This window comes from Felis catus, chromosome D2 (genome assembly GCF_018350175.1).
Source record: "Felis catus isolate Fca126 chromosome D2, F.catus_Fca126_mat1.0, whole genome shotgun sequence".
NCBI lineage: Eukaryota > Metazoa > Chordata > Mammalia > Carnivora > Felidae > Felis > Felis catus.
The window spans coordinates 83,303,313-83,323,881 of record NC_058378.1 but is presented as its reverse complement, the minus strand read 5'-3'; the positions used below and the strand labels follow the sequence as shown (position 1 = coordinate 83,323,881).

The window sequence follows — 20,569 nt, the reverse complement described above, 5'->3', positions numbered from 1 at the left end:
AGGCGGTTCTCTGACTTGTCTCCCAAACCCACACCCACCACGGTAGGACACTGGATACAAAAGTCCCATGTTGTTCTCATCCCATTCCGAAAGGACACCCACAGACACCGTTTCATTCTCTACCTGCTTGAAACATACAGACCCACAGGTTAAAGAAATAGAAATGGCTGATAAACACATGAAATAATGTTCAACCTTTCTAGAAATCAATTAAAGAAAAATTAAAATAATGAGATACCATGTTTAACCACCAACCTGATAAAGATCAACGCGACAATTAAAGCCCAGCATTGATTAGGGCGTAGGACAAAGGAGATGCTTCTATATTGCTGGTGGAAATACAAAATGGCACAGCCCCTAGACTTGGTAATTTGGCAACATAGGACGCAAGCCATGACAATGAACACGTTTGACCCAACAATTGGAAACAAATGGTAAAGAAAGAATGGAACCGGAATGTTTACTGCAGTACTGTTTACAATAGCAAGAGGTGGAAACAGACTCAATATTCAACAGTAGAAGTCTAGACCGATAAATGGGATAGAATATTCTATCATTTTCAAGGATGAAGAGATAGCTTAATGTATTTGCATGGGAAGACATCTGGGATATTTATTAAACAAACAAAAAAACCCTCCCAAACAGCATGAATAGAAAGAATTATCCAGGTAGACACCCAGACAGTCTATAAATTACACTGCCAACTGATACCAATAGTTCTCTCTAGGTGATACTACGATGGGTGATTTTCACTTCTTTTACATTTGTAGGTATTTTCTGATAATGTTATAGTCATGTGTCATTTTCATAATCATCAAATGAGCAAACCAATGAAGCTCTTTTAATTTTGTAAATCTAAATCTATATAGTGAGAGTAGCCACAAGCTGCCTGGAAAAAGAATAGGTATGGGGGCGCCTGGGTGGCTCAGTCGGTTGAGCATCCGACTTCAGCTCAGGTCAGGATCTCATGGTTCATGGATGTGAGCCCCACACGGGGCTCTGTGCTAACACCTCAGAGCGTGGAGCCTGCTTCCAAATCTGTGTCCACTTCTGTCTCTGCCCCTCCCCCACTCACACCATCTCTCTCTCTCTCTCTCTCTCTCAAAAAATGAATAAAACATTTTTTAAAAATTGAAAATGAATAGGCATAGTTTCTAAATTACCAGAATAGTCTTTTTAATCAACAAAGGAAATGTGATCATTATAGCAAAAAATAAAAATAGGAAAAGAAAAAATAAGACAAAAAATATATTAGGAATCTCATGCTCTACCGACTGAGCTAGCTTAGCTGGGCACTAAGACAAAATATATATTAAAATGAAACATCAAAATACAATACAGAGAAACGTAAAGGTAAGCTATCCATTAACTCGAAATGTAAGGCAAGACCACAGGAGTAGCACATTAGCCCCCCCCACCCAGCTTGCCCCTGGCCTTACTGTATACTGAAGGTTCTTACTGAATGACAAGATTAAGTCTGTGTGTCCCAGTGCAGAGAAAGGCAGAGCAAAACAGGTCACAGTACAGAGAATGCAGACACAGATCCAAGAACTTATGGGAATTCAGAAAAGGAAAAGGAAATATTAAGTTAGACTCCTAGGTATTACCCAGCACCAAAATGAAATTACACAGGAGTTAACTTTTTTTTTTTTTTTTTTTTTTTTTTTTTTTTTTTTTTTTTTTTTGGACAGAGAGAGACAGAGCATGAATGGGCAAGGGGCAGAGAGAGAGGGAGACACAGAATCAGAAACAGGCTCCAGGCTCCGAGCCATCAGCCCAGAGCCCGACGCGGGGCTCAAACTCACGGCCCGCGAGATCGTGACCTGGCTGAAGTCGGACAATTAACCGACTGCGCCACCCAGGCGCCCCAGGAGTTAACATTTTAAATATAAAAAATACATCGTTAAGTTCTTAAAAGGAAACATACATAAATATTTTTGTAATCCTGGAGGGAGAATGTCTTTTTAAAGCATAACACCACGACAAAAACCACAGAAGATAAAGTGGATAGATTTTGCTATAAAAATTAAGAAATCAACAAACAAACCAAAACTTTGGTTCAGATAACCACACTTTAAACACAGCTAGGAGACAAAAATATTAAAACATATGTTCATAACATGCCTGACAGACCATGGTTTTATCCTCAAGATATAAAGAGTTCCAACAAATCAATAAAAAATGGATATGAGTAGAAAATTATCTAAATGGACAATGAACATACGACGAGACGGGATGGAAGACAGTTCTGACCTCCCAGACTAGTAGCAGGAAACAGAACGCAAATTCCAAAGAACCTCATTATCTCTTTTTTTTTATGTTTATTTATTTTTGAGAAAGAGAGAACATGAGCAGTGGAGGGGCTGAGAGAGAGGGAGACACAGAATCCGAAGCAGCTCCAGGCTCCGAGCTGTCAGCACAGAGCCCGACGGGGGCTCGAATCCACAAACCGTGAGATCATGACGTGAGCCGAAGTCGGACGCTCAACCGACTGAGCCACCCGGGTGCCCCAAGAATCTCACTGTCTTGATTGAGGCCATTACTTAACTGCATCAAGAAACCTCATGTGGTTCTATAAAATGGGGATCAACACAGAATTTTCGCCGGAAAAATCACATGCGAATGCATTACTTTCCTACAGCTCCTGTAGCAAGTTAATCTCAAACTTCATGGCTTGCAACAACACGGATTTATTATCTTGCAGCTCTGCAGGTTAGAAGTCCAAAGTGAGTCTCACTGGGTTCCAATCAAGACATAAATAGCGCTGTGTTCCTCCAGGGTAGACTCTGTTCCCTTCTCCTTTCCAGCTTCCAGAGGTGCCTGACCTGACCTCCCTTGACCTTCCTCCATCATCAACACCAGCAGCACAGCGCCTACCAGTCCCTCTCTGACTCTGACATTATGCTCCCTTCTTCCATTTTTTACGGACCCATGTGATTCCATTGGGTCAAGCCAAACAATCCAGGCTAATCTTTCTTTCTCAAAAATCATTAACTTAATCACATCTGCCAAGTCCCTTTTACTATGGAAGGTGACACGTTCACAGTATTCCAGGATTAGGATGTGGACATCTTTGGGAGGGTGTCCTTCTGCCTGTCCACCCCAGGGAACTAAATTAATCAATGCATAAAAAGCATCAAACTCAGAGCTTGGCAAACAACACTCAATGCACTCAAAAAGTGTTAGCTATTATCACAAGTTATTAATAATCAAGGACATGTATATCTGGGACTGGTAGTGACGGGGAAAAAAGCCCCAAACACGGCCAGTGCACGAGAATAAAGCAGAAGAGTAGTCGTCGAGGACGCAGCCTGTGAACAGGCTCTGAGTCCATGAAGACCCTAAGGCAATTGTTGGGCACACAGAAACCCAACTCAACATACAGGGATATTTGTTGCAACCATGTCTATAAGCCACAAATACTCATTGAAAAAAAACATCCCAAGATATCTATGGAACACCGTGCGTTCACCCAGAATCATGTCGTAGATGTCTAATTATCGACCTAGAAATCATTTCACAATATGCTAGCTGAAAGGTAGGTTCTAAAAGAATGACCTCTCATTTGGGGCGCCTGGGTGGCGCAGTCGGTTAAGCGTCCGACTTCAGCCAGGTCACGATCTCGCGGTCCGTGAGTTCGAGCCCCGCGTCGGGCTCTGGGCTGATGGCTCAGAGCCTGGAGCCTGTTTCTGATTCTGTGTCTCCCTCTCTCTCTGCCCCTCCCCCATTCATGCTCTGTCTCTCTCTGTCGCAAAAATAAATAAACGTTGAAAAAAAATAAATAAAAAAAAAAGAATGACCTCTCATTAAATTCCATTTTTGTAGAACACATGTACGTGTTACTACGCGTGTCTGTGCGTGCAGGTGCACGCCTGTGCAGAAAAATGCACACAAGTATTACCAACCGGGTGGTAGGCCGGATGACACTGTAGGCTTTGGAGTGCGCTGAACGTTTCCGCCCACTGGCCAGGCATGCCCGCCTTCGCAGAAGAAGCGTCTCCCTTCTTGGGCACCAGCCACCGTGTCGCGGAAGGAGACACCAGGCGGCTAAGAGCCAAGAGGCCCAGTAGCTTCGCCTGCATGCGGTCTTTCTGCAATCACTCTGTACCTCTACGGAATACTTACCCTCTCAACCCTCACGGGGTTGTTGTTGGGGCAAGATGAGGAAACGAGAAGATGATGTGAGAATTAAGACATCTAGACACGTTCCAGAAATTGTTCCTCTAGTAACCTGACCACAATTGAGCCCCACCTTCAGAGAGCAGGGGCCCCGGTATCTCCCTCGCTTGGCACAGTAGTGAGCTTGGAGGGGGGTCAGGCACCCCACCTACTCAGGGTCCTGCCGCACCCGCACACCCACACCCCGGCTCCCTCCGTGCCTGGAGAGCTCCCGCTTCATCCGCCTGACGCAGTTTAAATAATGAAATTGCTTCCCTGATCCAATCAACTCATCACAAGTTGTCACGGGGCTGGCACATCTCACACGTCTGCCGACGTGACATGGCCTGTTGTCAAGCCAGGGACCGGCGGAGGTGATGAGAGATTAATCCCACGGGGGAATCTCTAGGAAATGGTGTTTGGCAGAAACAAGCCTCAGGATGTTCCCATGCAACGGGCAAGGGAGCTGGAGTATTTACACATCGGATCCTGAAGTCCTGGGTCAAAGGGGGACAGGAGGGACAGGGGCATTGGTCCCTCAGCACTTCAGCTCTGCCAGAGGGAAACCCATGGGCAGGGGAGCAGACGGGGAGGCAGGCTGTCCGACAGAAAGAGGCAGACGCTGGTAGCCGGAACGTGGGGATACGGGAGAGCCGCCCCTACAACAGCTGAAAATCCACAGTGACGCAGGCCTCTGTGTGTGTCCTTGCTAAATGTCTGTCTCCTTAGGCAGCAAACTCTGTGAGGGCGAAGGGGTTTTGCCCTGCCTTCTGAGGCCTGACCCAGTATGAGCTACACAGTGAGACCCTGGACGGAGGTTTGCTCAGTGAAGCAATACATCCGTCCGTGAATGAGTGAATCTCCACAGAAGCTCTTGTCTAAACGGTGCACGGTACCAATCAGATAGCTTGCCAGAATTCTGGAACACGCTTGAGTTGCTAATCAACTTGAATTATCGGCCGTGACCACCAACACTTCTCAATTCTTGCCGCCTCGTCCGTGCTGTGGGTTTGTCCAAATAACACAGCACACTCAGTTCCTAGGGTTTAAAGTAGATGAAGCTGACCAAGTAGCAAATTTGCCAATGAAAATTCCAAGATATTCCCACCCAGGGGCGCCCGGGAGGCCCCGTCACTTAAGTGTCCGACTCTTAATCTTGGCTCAGGTCATGATCTCCCGGTTCGTGAGTTCCATCCCTGCCTCAGACTCTGCGCTAACATCGAGGAACCTGCTTAGGTCTCTTCCTCTCTCTCTTTCTCTCTCTCTCTCTCTCTCTCTCTGTCCCTCCCCCACTCACACTCTTTCTCTCTCTCTCAAAATCAATAAACTTAAAAACAAAACAAAACACAAGATATTCCCACACAGCAGGCACTGGCCAACCACGGCCTGCAGGCCAACTCCAGGCCATGAGCTAAGAATGAAGTTCACGTGTTTCAATCACGGGGAAAAAAATAATAAGATGTTTTCTCACATGTAAAAATTGTACGAAATTCAAACTTCAGCGTCCACGAATGAAATTTTACGGGAACACAGCCGTGCCTGTTTGGGTATGAATTGTGTCTGACCGCCACGGCAGAGCTGGGTGGTGTCACCGAAGGCAGACCCCCTAAAAGCTGACACTATTTACTCTCTGGGCCTTTGCAGAAGTTTGCCAGGCAGCCGGGCCCCCGACAGGGCAGACGGCGCGCCCCCCTGGTGGGCCGTGGGTCCACATGGCCTGGAGAAACAGTCCCCTAACGCAGGCCAGAGGTCCTCCCAGGCACAGATGCTCACACGACTCCACCAGCCCCCACGAGACCCCAGCCCAGATCCCCGACAGAATCTCCCCCAGTCTCCACCAGTGGACCCCTCTCTCCCGTGGCCACAGGAATATCAAAGCCGCACAGACCCTTCCTCCTCCTCCTTCCTGAGCCATTCCCATGTCCCCAAGCGTTTTGCTGACCAGGGAAACACAGCCTCCTTTCCACCCACCCCACGTCATCAAATTCTCTTAGTTCCATGCATCCCTACTCTACCGACAGAACGTAACACCGAAAACAGCACCAAACCCGCGTGACCACACACAGAGTTCTTATGAGAGACATTTCCCCTGAATATTGCTTAATCTAATAATTGTCCCTGTTTTAATACCATCAATTTCCCTCCTGATCAGTGCTACCCATCAGGAAGTATCTTCAGGTAATTAACATTTTTACATTTTTAATTATGAAATCTTTCCTGAGCTAGCAGGGTGTCAGAGATTAGAAGCATCAGGCATCGACGATGCCGAGATCTGAAGGTTTCCCCCAACCAGAAAATCAACTCGGGCTGTGGGCTGTGCGATGCCCGTCGCTAAAACGGAGCTCAGCGTAGCAACGTGTGCTTTGTGGGCAATCTTGCTCTAGAACTCGGATTCCAAAAGCAAATGTAACTTTTGTAAGGGTGCACCTGCGGTCGGCCTTCAAGGGCACCAAGCAGGCCCCCCCGCCTCCTTGCAGGTGGAGCCCCTCCTGATGGCGCGTCAGGGTGACCTCCAAACCCCCATCTGGCCTTGAAGCCACACTTTGGATGCTTTCCTCCCTCAGCTCCGCCTTCTAGCTCATCGCGGCCCTCTTTCTCCTGCCTCTTGTTTAAAAAGTCTATTTAATACCTTTGTACCTACCTGTCCGAAAGTTTTGGTTGTTCTCCATTTCACATACTTCTGTAGAAGAAGCATACCCCCATAGTAATGTCACAGAAGGCCGGGAAATCAGGGCCTGAGTGGAGAAGAGAGCCCGGAAGCCATCTGCTCTACAGACGTACGTGGCCTTCAGGACGATCTCCGCAGTCTCAACTTCATCTGAAACCTCCTTGGCTTCAACCCCCGCCGTTTGGCAATCCAAAGGCCACGATTGCGCCACTGGCTGGTCATCACCACTCTGTGGGAAGGGCAGGAGAAGGATGCTCTGAGCCCAGGCAGGATGCTCCGAGACCAGGTCCAGTGGAGGGGAGGCCACACTGCCTTCTCTCCCTCTCAAGGGACATACCACGCCTCGCAGACAGGAGGTCCTCCGCCAACGTCTCTGTCTCTGCCCAAGACACGGCCCTTCCGATTTGCTCCTCCCGGGTTCCCACTATTGCCTTTATCCCCCAGGAGCAGCGGAGATGTCCACTGTCTCTGACCCCACTTGCCAGGGCTCCGGAGGCCGCAAAATGCAGCCATACCAACCAGCAGGTGACAATGTCTGTTTAAGGGAAATGAAGATGAACTGAGAGACACAGTCCTGTTGAAGGGGGAAAAGCTTCTCCTTCACTCAAGTTCTCCTGAAATGCGATATTTCCCCCTGATCCCAAAAACATTCAGATTGGACTGCTAGTGAGTTTCGAGCTACGTGAGGCCAACAGGTTGATGCGCTGACTTGCTAATTTGATGAGAAAAAAGATTAACTTGCCTTTTGCCTGGTCTAAGCCCTCTCACACTCGCCATCCCACGTGCACATACGACCGCAGACAAGAAACACGTCGTACGGTCGTGTATTTAAGCCACAGTGAGAAGAATGTTTGTTTCAGGGTCTCCACGAGCGCAAAGCACACTGCTGGGCATCCAACGGTTTCCCTGGAATGACTGAATGGATAAGAGGAATATAAGGAGATTCGTCATAAACGCTCTGTAAAAATGTATTCTTTAGGCCCCCATTTTTACATCAGTGGTTGATTTCTTAGTTTGGGTATCAGGCGATACATCCAGTCCAAAAGATGTAAGAATCTCCAGAAACCGATTCACTGGGAGGAGCTGGATTAACGTGGGAAGATAGTATTTTTAGGAAGAGTTCACAGATCTCCAGAGTGAGCACTGGCTGGGCACTGGGTGCCCAGGACAGAGAAGTCAGAAGATGCCGCTCTCAGCAGAAGGGGCAACTTGTCTTTCCAAAGACAAACTATCCGAGCAGTAAACCACGGTACTTTCAATTATGTCTTTTTGAAATCACCCACAACCAATTAAAGTCCCGTAACTATCTCCCCCCGGCCCCCAAATGAGGTGCACGGCCTTACCTTTGGACGCCTCTAGCTGAGATGGAAGAAAAAGTAAACTACCTCACTCCCAACAGTGTGTTTTTAACTGGGATTAAATTGTTAGACAACTGGGAAAACGTGTCCCAGGGAAAGCCCGGGGAGCCCAAATCATAGTTACTTTGTTTCATCCTGTGGCCAGAGGCAAGGGCAGCAGCCCGCATAGCTAGAACCAGGGGGGAGCCGGAGGCCTGGACAGTCAGCTGTCCCTGCACCCCTGGGCCGGTGGCTCTCCTCCGGCCGCTGTCCCCAGGGTGTAGACAGCCAGCCTCCCCATCCTCTTTGCACCAGGGAGCCCACCTTTTTCTAAAGAGAAGCAGCATGTCAGGAGACAACTGCTCCTTCGCAGAGACACTGGAAACTCCTAACGTGTGCAAGCTGGCCACTTTGCCCTAGTCAGCAGGTGGCCGCGGCCACCTTGCACAACAGTGCCTACCTACAGGTTCAGAAAGGACCAGAAGCAAGTCCAAAGGCCACGAGCTTGATCCCGCCCCTCGCCAAGCTGGTTTATGCAAGGCCTAAACGTCAAGGAGAGACAAGTCGATGCGCTTAAAGTAAACAAAGCTGTGTGAACAATACCTTCCGTCCTAAGAAGTAACATTTAATCTGGTGTTTTAAAAGATGACACTTGCAAATCTGGCTAAGCCATGTATTCAATTCTGTTCAACTACTGGTGTGAAATTTTAATCAAAAAACTAGAGAGCTCATTCAAAAAAGAAATTAGTGAAAAAACTTTGGTCGTCTCTCATCAGTGAAAACTGATTTAGTTATGCAAATTACTGCTATGAATATTAAGCCACGATGGAAGGTCTTTAATGAAGGGATCTTTTGTTTTGGAAATGCAAGGGTATATGCTTTAATTTCTTGCTAATTTACTGTTCTTTGATAATGTTCACATTTTCCCCAAAGTGGCTTTGCTGATGGGTTTAATACTGTGAATAGAACTACGGACCAACAATACTGGTTTTGACAAGCCTTTCCCCTGTGTAACCGTGCGCCGTGATTTACAGCCCCTTATGCTCAATTCTATTAGGGTGAATTTTGTCTACAGGGCTTTCCCTGAAATGAATTCTCATTTTAATGTTAGCCTCCTGCAGTTTTTAATTTTTAATCTGTAATATGAAATTGCAAATTTTACAAACATCATTTGAAAAAGCCACCAGGACAGAAACGAATGCCAAAGTTTACATATTGCCTAATTAGACCGTTATGAGAGGCAGCTTATCAATGTCACGCCAAAGATCATCAAAAAATCCAATTACTAATTTGAAAAACACATATATTTATAGGTTCATTTTGTTTAATTCGCATCCGGTTAGCTCAATAATTGTTTTAAAATTGTATTAAGGCTGATAATTTGGGTTTAGCTGGGAACATACCTGCAGAGCAAAGGTAGCGCCTCGCTGCCCGCCGCGAGTGGCGGGGGCGGCCGTGGCCAGGGACCTTCCCGCCACAGAGAGCTCCTGTCCCTGGGTACTCTAGAGATAAATCTTTTTGAAATGAAAAGACCTAGCAGCACCTTGCCAAGATGGCCAGTTTCCAGTGGGTCTAGCCCCGGGCATTCTCCAGATAATTAGGAGTAAGTAGAGGAGATCAAGAAGCCAGCGGAGGACTCTGGTGATGTAGGGTCCTCCCGGGAGCAGTGGGCAGAGATCGCTAGTCCGCGGCTCTGGTCTGAGTCATCGCAGAGAAGCAGGAGAGGCTTCCTCGAACTTGTTTATCACAGGAAATACCAACACGTGCCAAAGTGTAAAGGGCCACATGGGGTACCCCGGGTCCCTCTGCCCAGGCTCGGTATTCAAGTCATGACTGGTCCTGATCCTTGGTCCCCTGCCCACCTCCGTCCCTCCCTCCTTCCCACGCATCCTGGAGAACCTATCATGCCAACTGCAGACAGTTGGGATACACCTCAAAGTAGCAGGGCTTTTAACCTGTAAAATAGCATTATCATACCTAAAAACTGTGAACAAGAATTCCTTAATAGCCTTAGAAGGCCAGTCAGAGGTCTGCTTTCCAGTTGTCCCACAAACGTCCTGGACGATTATTTTTTACAGTTTGAGTCGAGAAGCAAATTAAGTGTCACATGCTGTAATTGGCTGATGTTTAATTCCTACGTTTCGTCTCCCTCTCTCTCGATCTGTTTCTCTCTCTCTCAATCTTTCTCTCTTCTCTTCCTGTCTCCGTCTCTCTTGGATTTATTTGTCTATTGAAGAAGCCAGGGCACTTTTCCCCTAGAGTTTCCCTCTGGATTCCGCTGATCCTGACCCTAGGGGGACCCCACGAGGCATTTCTACACTCCCCGATGCATGTCTTGGAAATCGGTAGTTGAATTTATTGCACGTATCCAGACTCAGGTTTGATTGTTTTGGTAAGACCACTTCACAGGAGTGTATACTTCCTCCAAGAGTTACATAAAACCAGGATTTTTTTTAATTAACGTATTTGTTTCTTATTAACAAATGAGCATTCAATGTAAACAGTAAAATAATTCAAAAGAAGAAATACCCTAGGATATATATATATATATATATATATATACCCTTCCGTGTATGTTACCATCCATATATAATATATTTTTCTTTCTTGTATGTTTTCATAAAATAGGATCACACTGCACAGTCCTGTTTTCGAAATTGTGTTTTCTTCACTTAACCACGTACATTGCTTGTTAAAGCCCTGAACTGTTACGCCACGAGTGATCTTTGCCATTCTTCATCTTATTACAGCAGTTTCTCAAAAGAGTCTAGAGTTTTAGGTAGATTTTCTGCGCCAGACTCAAAATCTCGTGCGCATTTGGAAGCATTCCCTAATTTGCTGATTCCACATTCCAGCTTTCAAATTAATGAAAGTAATCATTCCTTTTGAGCGTGAACAATGCTTTTTTACAAGTTATGAGAAAACAGTGATCTAAGGTTGGCATTTTTCCCTCCCATGAAATACTAACACTGTCCCCAAGGTTGGCACCAGTTTCCTGGAGCCCGAAGCTGTGGGCAGTGGCTACACATGTTCCTTGAGATTTCCCACAGCTAAGCAACACGGCGAGACCCTCATTAGCCCTAATTCCTGTCTCAAACCACCATTTTCCCTAAGCCAGGCTGGCCCTCCGCGGCCAGGCTCAGAGTCTGGGAATCTGTGGGGTCCCGGAGAGCATCACTGGGGAGCGCGGCGGGCAGACACCAAGAGGGCACGGGAGGGAGCGGAAGCCCCTTGTGGCCTCACATAGGTCAACTTGTTTCATTTCACCCCTTCCCAGAGAAGCTGGCTTGCTCCTCCCACAGGTCGGAAAATGAGGTTCGGCAAGGTTAAGAGAACCACAAGAGACAACACAGCCTCATTCCGAAGCCTGTCCTTTCTAGCAAGCCTCCAGCCCGAGTTCTCAGAAATCGGGATCTTCGGCCAGACAAGCGGAGGATCCCAAACCTGGTCCAAGATGCCGTCGGGACGCCCCCTGGTGGATCGGGACCAGCCCCACAACGTTAGAACAACAGGCACCCACGTGCCCACCTCTCCTTGGGCGATTTTTTCATCGGCTGCTCGAGGGCCAGATTCGGGGAGGAGTTGAAAACACCAGAGTTGAAGTCACAGCTGTGCCGGGAGCCTCGCTAGGAGGTCATCCCGTCCCCTCGTGCTCGGACAACCCTGCAGAGTCCATGCCACTCCACCCGAGGGATGGAAACCCCGAGGCTGGATAGCTGCCAAAGACAGGGGAGCTGGATCCAACTCAGCCTGAGCTCCCGGCTCTTCACCAGCTGTGCCAACCAAGGACAAGCTTTAGCAGGAACACCGTGGTCACAGGACCGGCCCCCAGGCTGCAGTTCTCCCTCCCTCACCCCCCCCCCCCAGGTCCGTCCCCAAACCCAGTCACTTCCCGCCGAACTGGGGGTTTGTGCTTCCTGTGCGGCCGATACCTGGGACTCCTCCAGCAGCCTGGAAGTGAGGCCCAGGGGGCGGCGCCTCTGGGAGCCCTTCCTGGTTGTATCCCCCGAGGTCCCAGCAGGACCCCGGGAGTAAAAGGAGGACCAGAAATGCTTGCTGAGATGCCTGCTCCTGTAGGAGGTGACGGCCTGCCAAGCGCGGTGACTCGGTAGACACTGCCGGCCTCACGCACACGTGTCCAGCTTGCCGGGTGAGCAAGTGTGTGCGTCCGCATCTCTGCCAGCACATTCCAGGTCACGGAGAACAGACGGAGAAACATCGAGAGGTACTTTGGGATTTTTAATATATTATTCAGGCCCATTCAGGTCATTTGGTCACTACCATCCTGCCATTATTCCGTGATCTTCTCCACTTTTCCATTTCTCTCCCTCCCTCCCTTCCCTTCCCTTCCCTTCCCTTCCCTTCCCTTCCCTTCCTTTCCCTTCCTTTCCTTCCCCGAGCTTCTCTGACTTTCCTTTCCCCTTCCTTCCTTCTTTCCTTCCTCTCTTTCTTTCTTTCTTTCTTCCTTCCTTCCTTCCTTCCTTCTTCTTTCTTTCTTCCTTTTCCTTTCCCTTTTCTTCTTTCTTTCTTTCTCCCTCCCTCCCTTCCCTTCTGTTACCTTCCTTTCCTTCCCTGAACTTCTCTGTCTTTCCTTTCCCCTTCCTTCCTTTTTCTTTCTTTCTTTCTTTCTTTCTTTCTTTCTTTCTTTCTTTCTTTCCTTCCTTCCTTCCTTCCTTCCTTCCTTCCTTCCTTCCTTCCCTCCTTCCTTCCTTCCTTCCTTCCTTTGACTGAAATCTTGAGTTCCAGGGACTCCACCATTGTTAGAAGGACGGGTGGGGCTGGAGGTCTCTGTCCGCAGGGAGGGTGGGTGCTGGGAGCCCCCACCGGAGACGAGGGAGCAGGCGCGAGGATGGAGAGCTGCGGAGCCACTTCTCCCCCTGTCTCTCCACTGGTTCCTTCCTTCCCCTCCTTTCCTTTCTACTCATTGCCTTCTCCTCCGCCGCGTGAGGAAAGCTGCCAGCAAGGCAGCCTCTGACGGCTGCACACCGAATACGCGGGTAGGAATAGAATGAGCTCGGCCCTGAGTGCTGTGCCCAGAACAGAGGACTTCATTTCCTGGGGGTGCGCTTAGAGTTTCTGAGGAGGGAAGTGACATCCAAGAAGTTCTGTTTTAAAAGGCTTACTCTGGGGGCGCCCGGGGGGCTCAGTCGGTTAAGCATCCAGCTTCGGCTCCGGTTGTGGTCTCACGGTTCATGGGTTTGAGCCCCTCATCGGGCTCTGTGCTGACAACATCGGGACCTCTTGGGACTCTCTCTTTCCTTCTCTCTCTACCCACCCCTCCCCACTCATGTGTGCTCTCTCTCTCTCAAAATTAAATAAATAAACATTTAAAAAAGTACAAAAGGCTTACTCTGGCGGCTACACTCACAACTCACGACGCGCAGGAAAGGCAAGGGGTTGGGAGGAAAGAAGGCAGTGAGCTGTAGAGAGCGGTTGGAGGTGCCCAGTCTCTCGGCTATGAGGGCCGAAGCGGGCAGGTGACCGCACCGACAAGGATGGAGAGGCTGGGAGTGGACAAATGGTAAGACCCGGCAGCCAGCGCCCCTCCCGCGGGGACCCTTGTGCGTGAAGGTGGCCTCGGAGAATCACAGGGCTGGGCCTGGAAGACACGGTATCGGGGCGAATGGACACAGCAAGTCCGAGGAAACAACCGGCCCGAGGCTGTGTTGATGGATCAGTTTGTGGGTGTAAACTCGTAACCCAGGGACTGCAAAACTGCCAAGGGCCTTAGGAATCATCTAGGCTGCTGGCTTTTGCACATGCCCCTGGGCCTCCCCTCCCCGGGGACCTCAGACCTGGAAAGGGGCTCCAGGGAAAAGCTGAACTGGTGAAGTCTGCTTCCCACCCCCTCATTCACGCCACCCCACTCAAAACACACCCTGCCTTTGTTCGTTTCAATAAAGGACTTCGTGAACACAGAAAACGATGGAAAACCACTGCAAGGGTTGAAGATGGAAACAGAGATCCAGACAGAACAGTAATGGCCCTTTCCTCCACCACAGCTGGGTTGGGATAGTTCTAGAACAGCCGAGCAGGTGCGTCCGTGGTCACTTGGGAACCTGGGGCCCAGTGTTCTTGCGTTCCTTTGATAATCAGCGTGTGGGCCTGCCGGGCCCCTTCACCGCTCCGAGCTGACGGGATGCAGGTGCACAGGGCGCTTCCTGAGAAAGGGAGAATCAAGAAACACCATGACTGAAGACCTAAGTTAGAATAGGAGCGAGAAAAGGAACACGAGAATGAGGCCGAGGGAATGGAGAAGGAGAAAGTGGGGTCGTGGGAGGCCCTTTAGCTCCCTTGTTCCAGACTCACTTCATTCTTCTGTTTTCTCCGTTTTCCGTTTCCATCCATTACTTTGCAGAAACTGAAGGGAGGGCTAAGCATAAGGGCACTGAATCAACCTTACTCCTCCATTGAAACCAAAAGCAAACCCCAGCAGGAGGCGGCCTGACCCACCTGAGGGAGCCCCGCCCCCGCCTGACACACCTGAATGAGTCACACCTGCGCCTGACACACCTGAGGGAGTCCCTCCCCCGCCTGACCCACCTGAGCAAGACCCACCCCCGCCTGACCCACCTGAGCGAGCCCCACCCCCACCTGACACACCTGAGGGAGTCCCTCCCCCGCCTGACCCACCTGAGCAAGACCCACCCCCGCCTGACCCACCTGAGTGAGCCCCACCCCCACCTGACACACCTGAGGGAGTCCCTCCCCCACCTGACACACCTGAGCGAGCCCTAATCCCACCTGATACACCTGAATGAGCCTCCACCTGACCCGCCTGAGTGAGCCCCGCCCCCGCCTGACCCACCTGAGCAAGCCCCACCCCCGCCTGACCCACCTGAGCAAGCCCCACCCCCGCCTGACACACCTGAGCGAGCCCCGCCCCCACCTGACACACCTGAGTGAGCCCCACCCTTGCCTGACACACCTGGTGAGCCCTAATCCCACATGATGCACCTGAGCGAGCCCCGCCTGACCCACCTGAGCAAGCCCCGCCCCGCCTGACACCCTGAGCGAGCTCCGCCCCCACGTGACCCACCTGAGCGAGCCCCAACCCCACCCCTGCCCAAGGTCCTTGAGTCTCCCCAAGACCCGGGATGCAGAGACCTTTCTCTATGGAGCCAGTAAAGTCTTCACGTTAATTTAGTGTGTGGCACTGAAACTAGTAACTTTTGTTTCTAATTATGACGGTTTGCTGAGCTCTGGAACGTCCCAGCTGTGATTTAGCTGCTGTAAAAACGCAGAAGTAAACAGCTCCCCTTCAGTGGCCTGAGAGCAAATTGTGAAATCACCTTCCACGTTTACACAGGCGGTCGCCTCGGCCCAAGTATCATCCTGATGAAGAGACAGCTCCAGAACAGCCACTTAGCTTCAGCCCCTCCCCGCCTGACGCCCCCCCCCCCACGTCTAAAAGGAAAGCTGTTTCAGCTGCTAAGAGGCGTCGGGCAGCAGAACAAAGGGGCTGCCCTGGGATTCGGGGGCTCCCCCCCCTCGGTTACACGGCCCTCCACGCTCGCAGACAGGCAAACGCCCGCGCAATGGCCTCGTCCATCATCCCGGGCCTGATGATTACACCCATTACCCCAGCAATTAGGAGCAAGTCGGAGCTGGTCGCAGAGCCTGAGAAATGTAAACTTTCACGAACAAGAGAGAGGCCCAGTGGCTTCTGAAATGGAAGTTCATTCCCATAGTAGGCGGTAATCCCACCTGCCGCCCACCTGGGGATGGTCAGTGGGATCTGCTTCGGACACACTAAATCGGGGGCAGGCCAAAGCGAGGTCTCCAATGGGCCACAGACCAGGGCAGGGCCCAGGAGGGGAGCACCCAGGGAGACTGCTTCCAGCAGCGCCCCCCCGGCCACTGGCCCTCTTCCAGTTTCGAAGGAAAAGGAAAAGTGGGGATCAGACAGCAAGACAAGAGACCGACAGAGAATAAGGGAAACGATCTAAGAAGTCCAATGCCGGAGGAAAGCTCAAAGCCAAGCTTACCCCCTTGGCTGTGAGCGGCTGGCGGGGGGGTGGGGGGTGACGATGCGGGCCGGGGCTGTCGGGGAGGTTGAGGCCAGACGAGGAGCTGAGGAAACAGAGAAGAGTGATCCCATTTCTCTCCTGTAGGAGCTACTGCCTCGGGAATGTCTGTTAAAGGGCTTCTCTGGAAGTCTGGAAGTCTTTATTGAACCTAAAATGGTTACGTTATCAAGAAGCTAACTAAGAAAGCTGTATTTCCTCCAAGAAATAAGAATGGAACTCAGCTTCATTTGTGTTTTCTTTTTTCAGTTAGGAATGTTTTACTGGAATATAAAATACTGATAGGAATGTGTGCAAATCACAAGAATTCAGCTCAGGAAATGCCCACAGATGAAATACCGCCTTGCCTTAGCACCCAGAACAAGACAAAGACTGTGCCAGCCCCAAAGCCCCCGTGTGACCCTTCCCAGCGTCCCCGCCACTGAAGGGTGACCGCAAACCCATAGACTGGCCTTGTGTGGTTTTGACTTTCACAAAAAAGGAAGCCCACAGCATCTGCTCTTTTGTACCTGGCTCCTTCTGCTCAATGCCACGTTTGCAAGACTCACACGTGTTGCCCAGGGCTGGTGCCGTTCATCCATGCCCACTGCGAAGGGGCATTTCGTGGTCTGCTGTTGGCAGGTCTCGGAAAGTTTCTTAGCTGGCCGTTACCAATATCCTGCCTTCGTTTGTCTTTGGTGAATAGTATTAATTAGGGAGGGTTTTAAACTGGCACAGAGAACGGTCAGCCTGAAGTTAATGGACAAACGGATCCAAACAGTGGTGCAAAATATTACATTATGCCTACAAGTCTTCATAAACCAGCCCCCATTGAATATATTCTTCAGACGCAGAGAGAGTGGGCAGAGAGAGGGGCGTGGGCCATTGTGAGGATTCAACGAGATAAAGTCAGGGAAAGGGGGGGGAAAGCCCAGGAAGAGGGTCTAGCACACGGACACTACATCCGTCTTCACTAAATAGGTGCCTAGTTAAACACGGCCGTTCAAAACTCTGGGCTGGTCTTGTGCATCGCCTGCGGCTTTGCTGACCCATTTCTGTCGTGATGTAAGTAGTAATGCAGTCAGCCCTTGAGGCTGCAGATGATGAAGACCATTGCCCGTCGTTTCACAAGAGTCATGGTCAAGCAGACTTGAGAGGTGGTGAATTTCACCGCTTATTTCTTACCGCAGAGCCTCTGAGAGCCTCCCGTCCTCCTGGGCGGTGTGTGCAATAAATCTTCAGGCAGAAAATATGCTACACAGTGTTTCCTGAAGTCATCTGACCAGGGGACCCTTTCCGAATGCAGTGTCTTTGGGGACTCCGTGCCACATGATACACTTTGAGAAATCACGTCTGGATTCCTTTAAGCTGTAAGCTTTGCGTGTGTGCTACACATTGCTGACACTGAAATGAACATGGCACAATTTCTAATCTCAAGAAGGTGAGTTAATAAGATCTGGTGCCTCCCAAAAAAGACAAGACAAGAAAAGAGAAATCGGGACGTCCTGAGTGTCTAATCTATCCTAGGACTTGGAAGAGCCATCGCATAAGTCTGCTCAGGAACCACAACAAAGCACACAGAGAGGGCAAATGACAGAAATGTGTTTTCTTACAGCTCTGGAGGCTAGAGGTTCAAGGTCAAGGGGTTGGTAAGGTCGGCTTCGTCCAAGGCCCCTCTGATGGGCAAGTGGACAGCCTCTTTCTCCCTCTGTCCTCGCGGGGCCGTCCTTGACATGTGCCTGTGTCTTAGTCTCCTCTCCTTCTGAAGACACCTGTCATACTGGGTTGGGACCCACTTAACCTCGTTTTAACTTAAATTACCTCTTGAAAAACCTTAGCTCCAAATACAGTCACATTCTGAGAAACCAGGAGTTAGAACACAACGTATGTATTTGGAAGGGATACAGTCCAGCTCGTAACAACCATTCGACACATTTTAGCTCATGTAATTCACAATAAACACCAAAAGTTGCTATTATTTTTGCCTTGAGAAGTGAGTTTTGAGATTCCTTAGATGACTGTAATCATTGTTTTAAAAAGAGGAAGCTTCTGGGTCTCAATTGTCCATGTGATGGCCAAGTGCCCCTTTGGTCACCAGAGGCTCCCCTTAGGAGGGAGGAGTCAGAAGACCCACAAGAAATACCTCGCTCTCCTGGCTGCGAGCTCCTGGCAGCCAAGGACACGCCTCCTCCCCGCCGCACCCCTGTCCCAGCCAAGGACATGCCTCCTCCCGCCTCACCCCTGTCCCAGCCAAGGACAAGCCTCCTCCCCGCCGCATCCCTGTCTCAGCCAAGGACATGCCTCCTCCCGCCGCACCCCTGTCCCAGCCAAGGACACGCCTCCTCCCCGCTGCACCCCTGTCCCAGCCAAGGACATGCCTCCTCCCCACCACATCCCTGTCCCAGCCAAGGACAAGCCTCCTCCCCGCCGCACCCCTGTCCCAGCCAAGGACATGCCTCCTCCCGCCTCACCCCTGTCCCAGCCAAGGACAAGCCTCCTCCCCGCCGCATCCCTGTCTCAGCCAAGGACATGCCTCCTCCCGCCGCACCCCTGTCCCAGCCAAGGACACGCCTCCTCCCCGCTGCACCCCTGTCCCAGCCAAGGACATGCCTCCTCCCCACCACATCCCTGTCCCAGCCAAGGACAAGCCTCCTCCCCGCCGCATCCCTGTCTCAGCCAAGGACATGCCTCCTCCCCGCCGCACCCCTGTCCCAGCCACGGACACACCTCCTCCTGCCACACCCCTGTCCCAGCCAAGGACACGCCTCCTCCCGCCGCACCCCTGTCCCAGCCAAGGACACGCCTCCTCCCCGCCGCACCCCTGTCCCAGCCAAGGACACGCCTCCGCCCCGCCACACCCCTGTCCCAGCCAAGGACATGCCTCCTCCCCGCCGCATCCCTGTCCCAGCCAAGGACACGCCTCCTCCCCGCCGCATCCCTGTCTCAGCCAAGGACATGCCTCCTCCCCGCCGCACCCCTGTCCCAGCCAAGGACAAGCCTCCTCCCCGCCACACCCCTGTCTCAGCCAAGGACATGCCTCCTCCCCGCCGCACCCCTGTCCCAGCCACGGACACGCCTCCTCCCCGCCGCACCCCTGTCCCAGCCAAGGACACGCCTCCTCCCCGCCGCACCCCTGTCCCAGCCAAGGACATGCCTCCTCCCACCGCACCCCTGTCCCAGCCACGGACACGCCTCCTCCCCGCCGCACCCCTGTCCCAGCCAAGGACACGCCTCCTCCCCGCCGCACCCCTGTCCCAGCCAAGGACATGCCTCCTCCCACCGCACCCCTGTCCCAGCCAAGGACACGCCTCCTCCCCGCCGCACCCCTGTCTCAGCCAAGGACAAGCCTCCTCCCCGCCGCACCCCTGTCCCAGCCAAGGACATGCCTCCTCCCCGCCGCACCCCTGTCTCAGCCAAGGACACGCCTCCTCCCGCCGCACCCCTGTCCCAGCCAAGGACAAGCCTCCTCCCCGCCGCATCTCTGTCTCAGCCAAGGACATGCCTCCTCCCCACCGCACCCCTGTCCCAGCCACGGACACGCCTCCTCCTGCCACACCCCTGTCCCAGCCAAGGACATGCCTCCTCCCGCCGCACCCCTGTCCCAGCCAAGGACATGCCTCCTCCCGCCGCACCCCGTCCCAGCCAAGGACACGTCTGCTCCCCACTGCACCCCTGTCCCAGCCAAGGACATGCCTCCTCCCCACTGCACCCCTGTCCCAGCCAAGGACATGCCTGCTCCCCACCTCATCCCTGTCCCAGCCACGGACACGCCTCCTCTGCCACACCCCTGTCCCAGCCAAGGACATGCCTCCTCCCGCCGCACCCCTGTCCCAGCCAAGGACACGCCTGCTCCCCACCGCACCCCTGTCCCAGCCAAGGACATGCCTGCTCCCCACCTCATCCCTGTCCCAGCCAAGGACAAGCCTGCTCCCCACCTCATCCCTGTCCCAGCCAAGGACAAGCCTCCTCCCCGCCGCACCCCTGTCCCAGCCAAGGACACGCCTCCTCCCCGCTGCACCCCTGTCCCAGCCATGGACACACCTCCTCCCCACCGCATCCCTGTCCCAGCCAAGGACACGCCTCCTCCCCACCGCACCCCTGTCCCAGCCAAGGACAAGTCTCCTCCCCGCCACATCCCTTGAGAAGGTCCATAGCACAGGTAAGCAGTAAAGAAGAAATGTAAATCCAGGTCCACAGTTCTCCAAAGCTGCTGCTGACTTGTGACGATGCATTTCCACAACAAAAGAAGATTTATGGATATCATGCAGATATGAGAAAAAGAAAAAAACCTGAATGTTTATCACTTCGATCACGTCTCAGAAATGAACCTGGTCATTATTTGTAATGGGAATAAACACCCGCTTACAAATGGACATTGCTGTTGAAAAAAAGAGTACTTC

At 51.6% G+C, this 20,569-nt stretch overlaps 1 protein-coding gene across 1 annotated transcript; it reads left to right on the top strand.

Annotated features, from left to right (window-relative positions):
* The first annotated feature begins 15,701 nt into the window (after positions 1-15,701).
* Positions 15,702-20,311, top strand: LOC123380780 (extensin-like). The gene is made up of 4 exons (XM_045039989.1): positions 15,702-15,792; positions 18,961-19,359; positions 19,466-19,613; positions 19,699-20,311. The coding sequence occupies exons 1-4, from the start codon at positions 15,702-15,704 to the stop codon at positions 20,309-20,311; spliced, it is 1,251 nt and encodes a 416-aa protein (XP_044895924.1).
* The last annotated feature ends 258 nt before the right edge of the window (positions 20,312-20,569 follow it).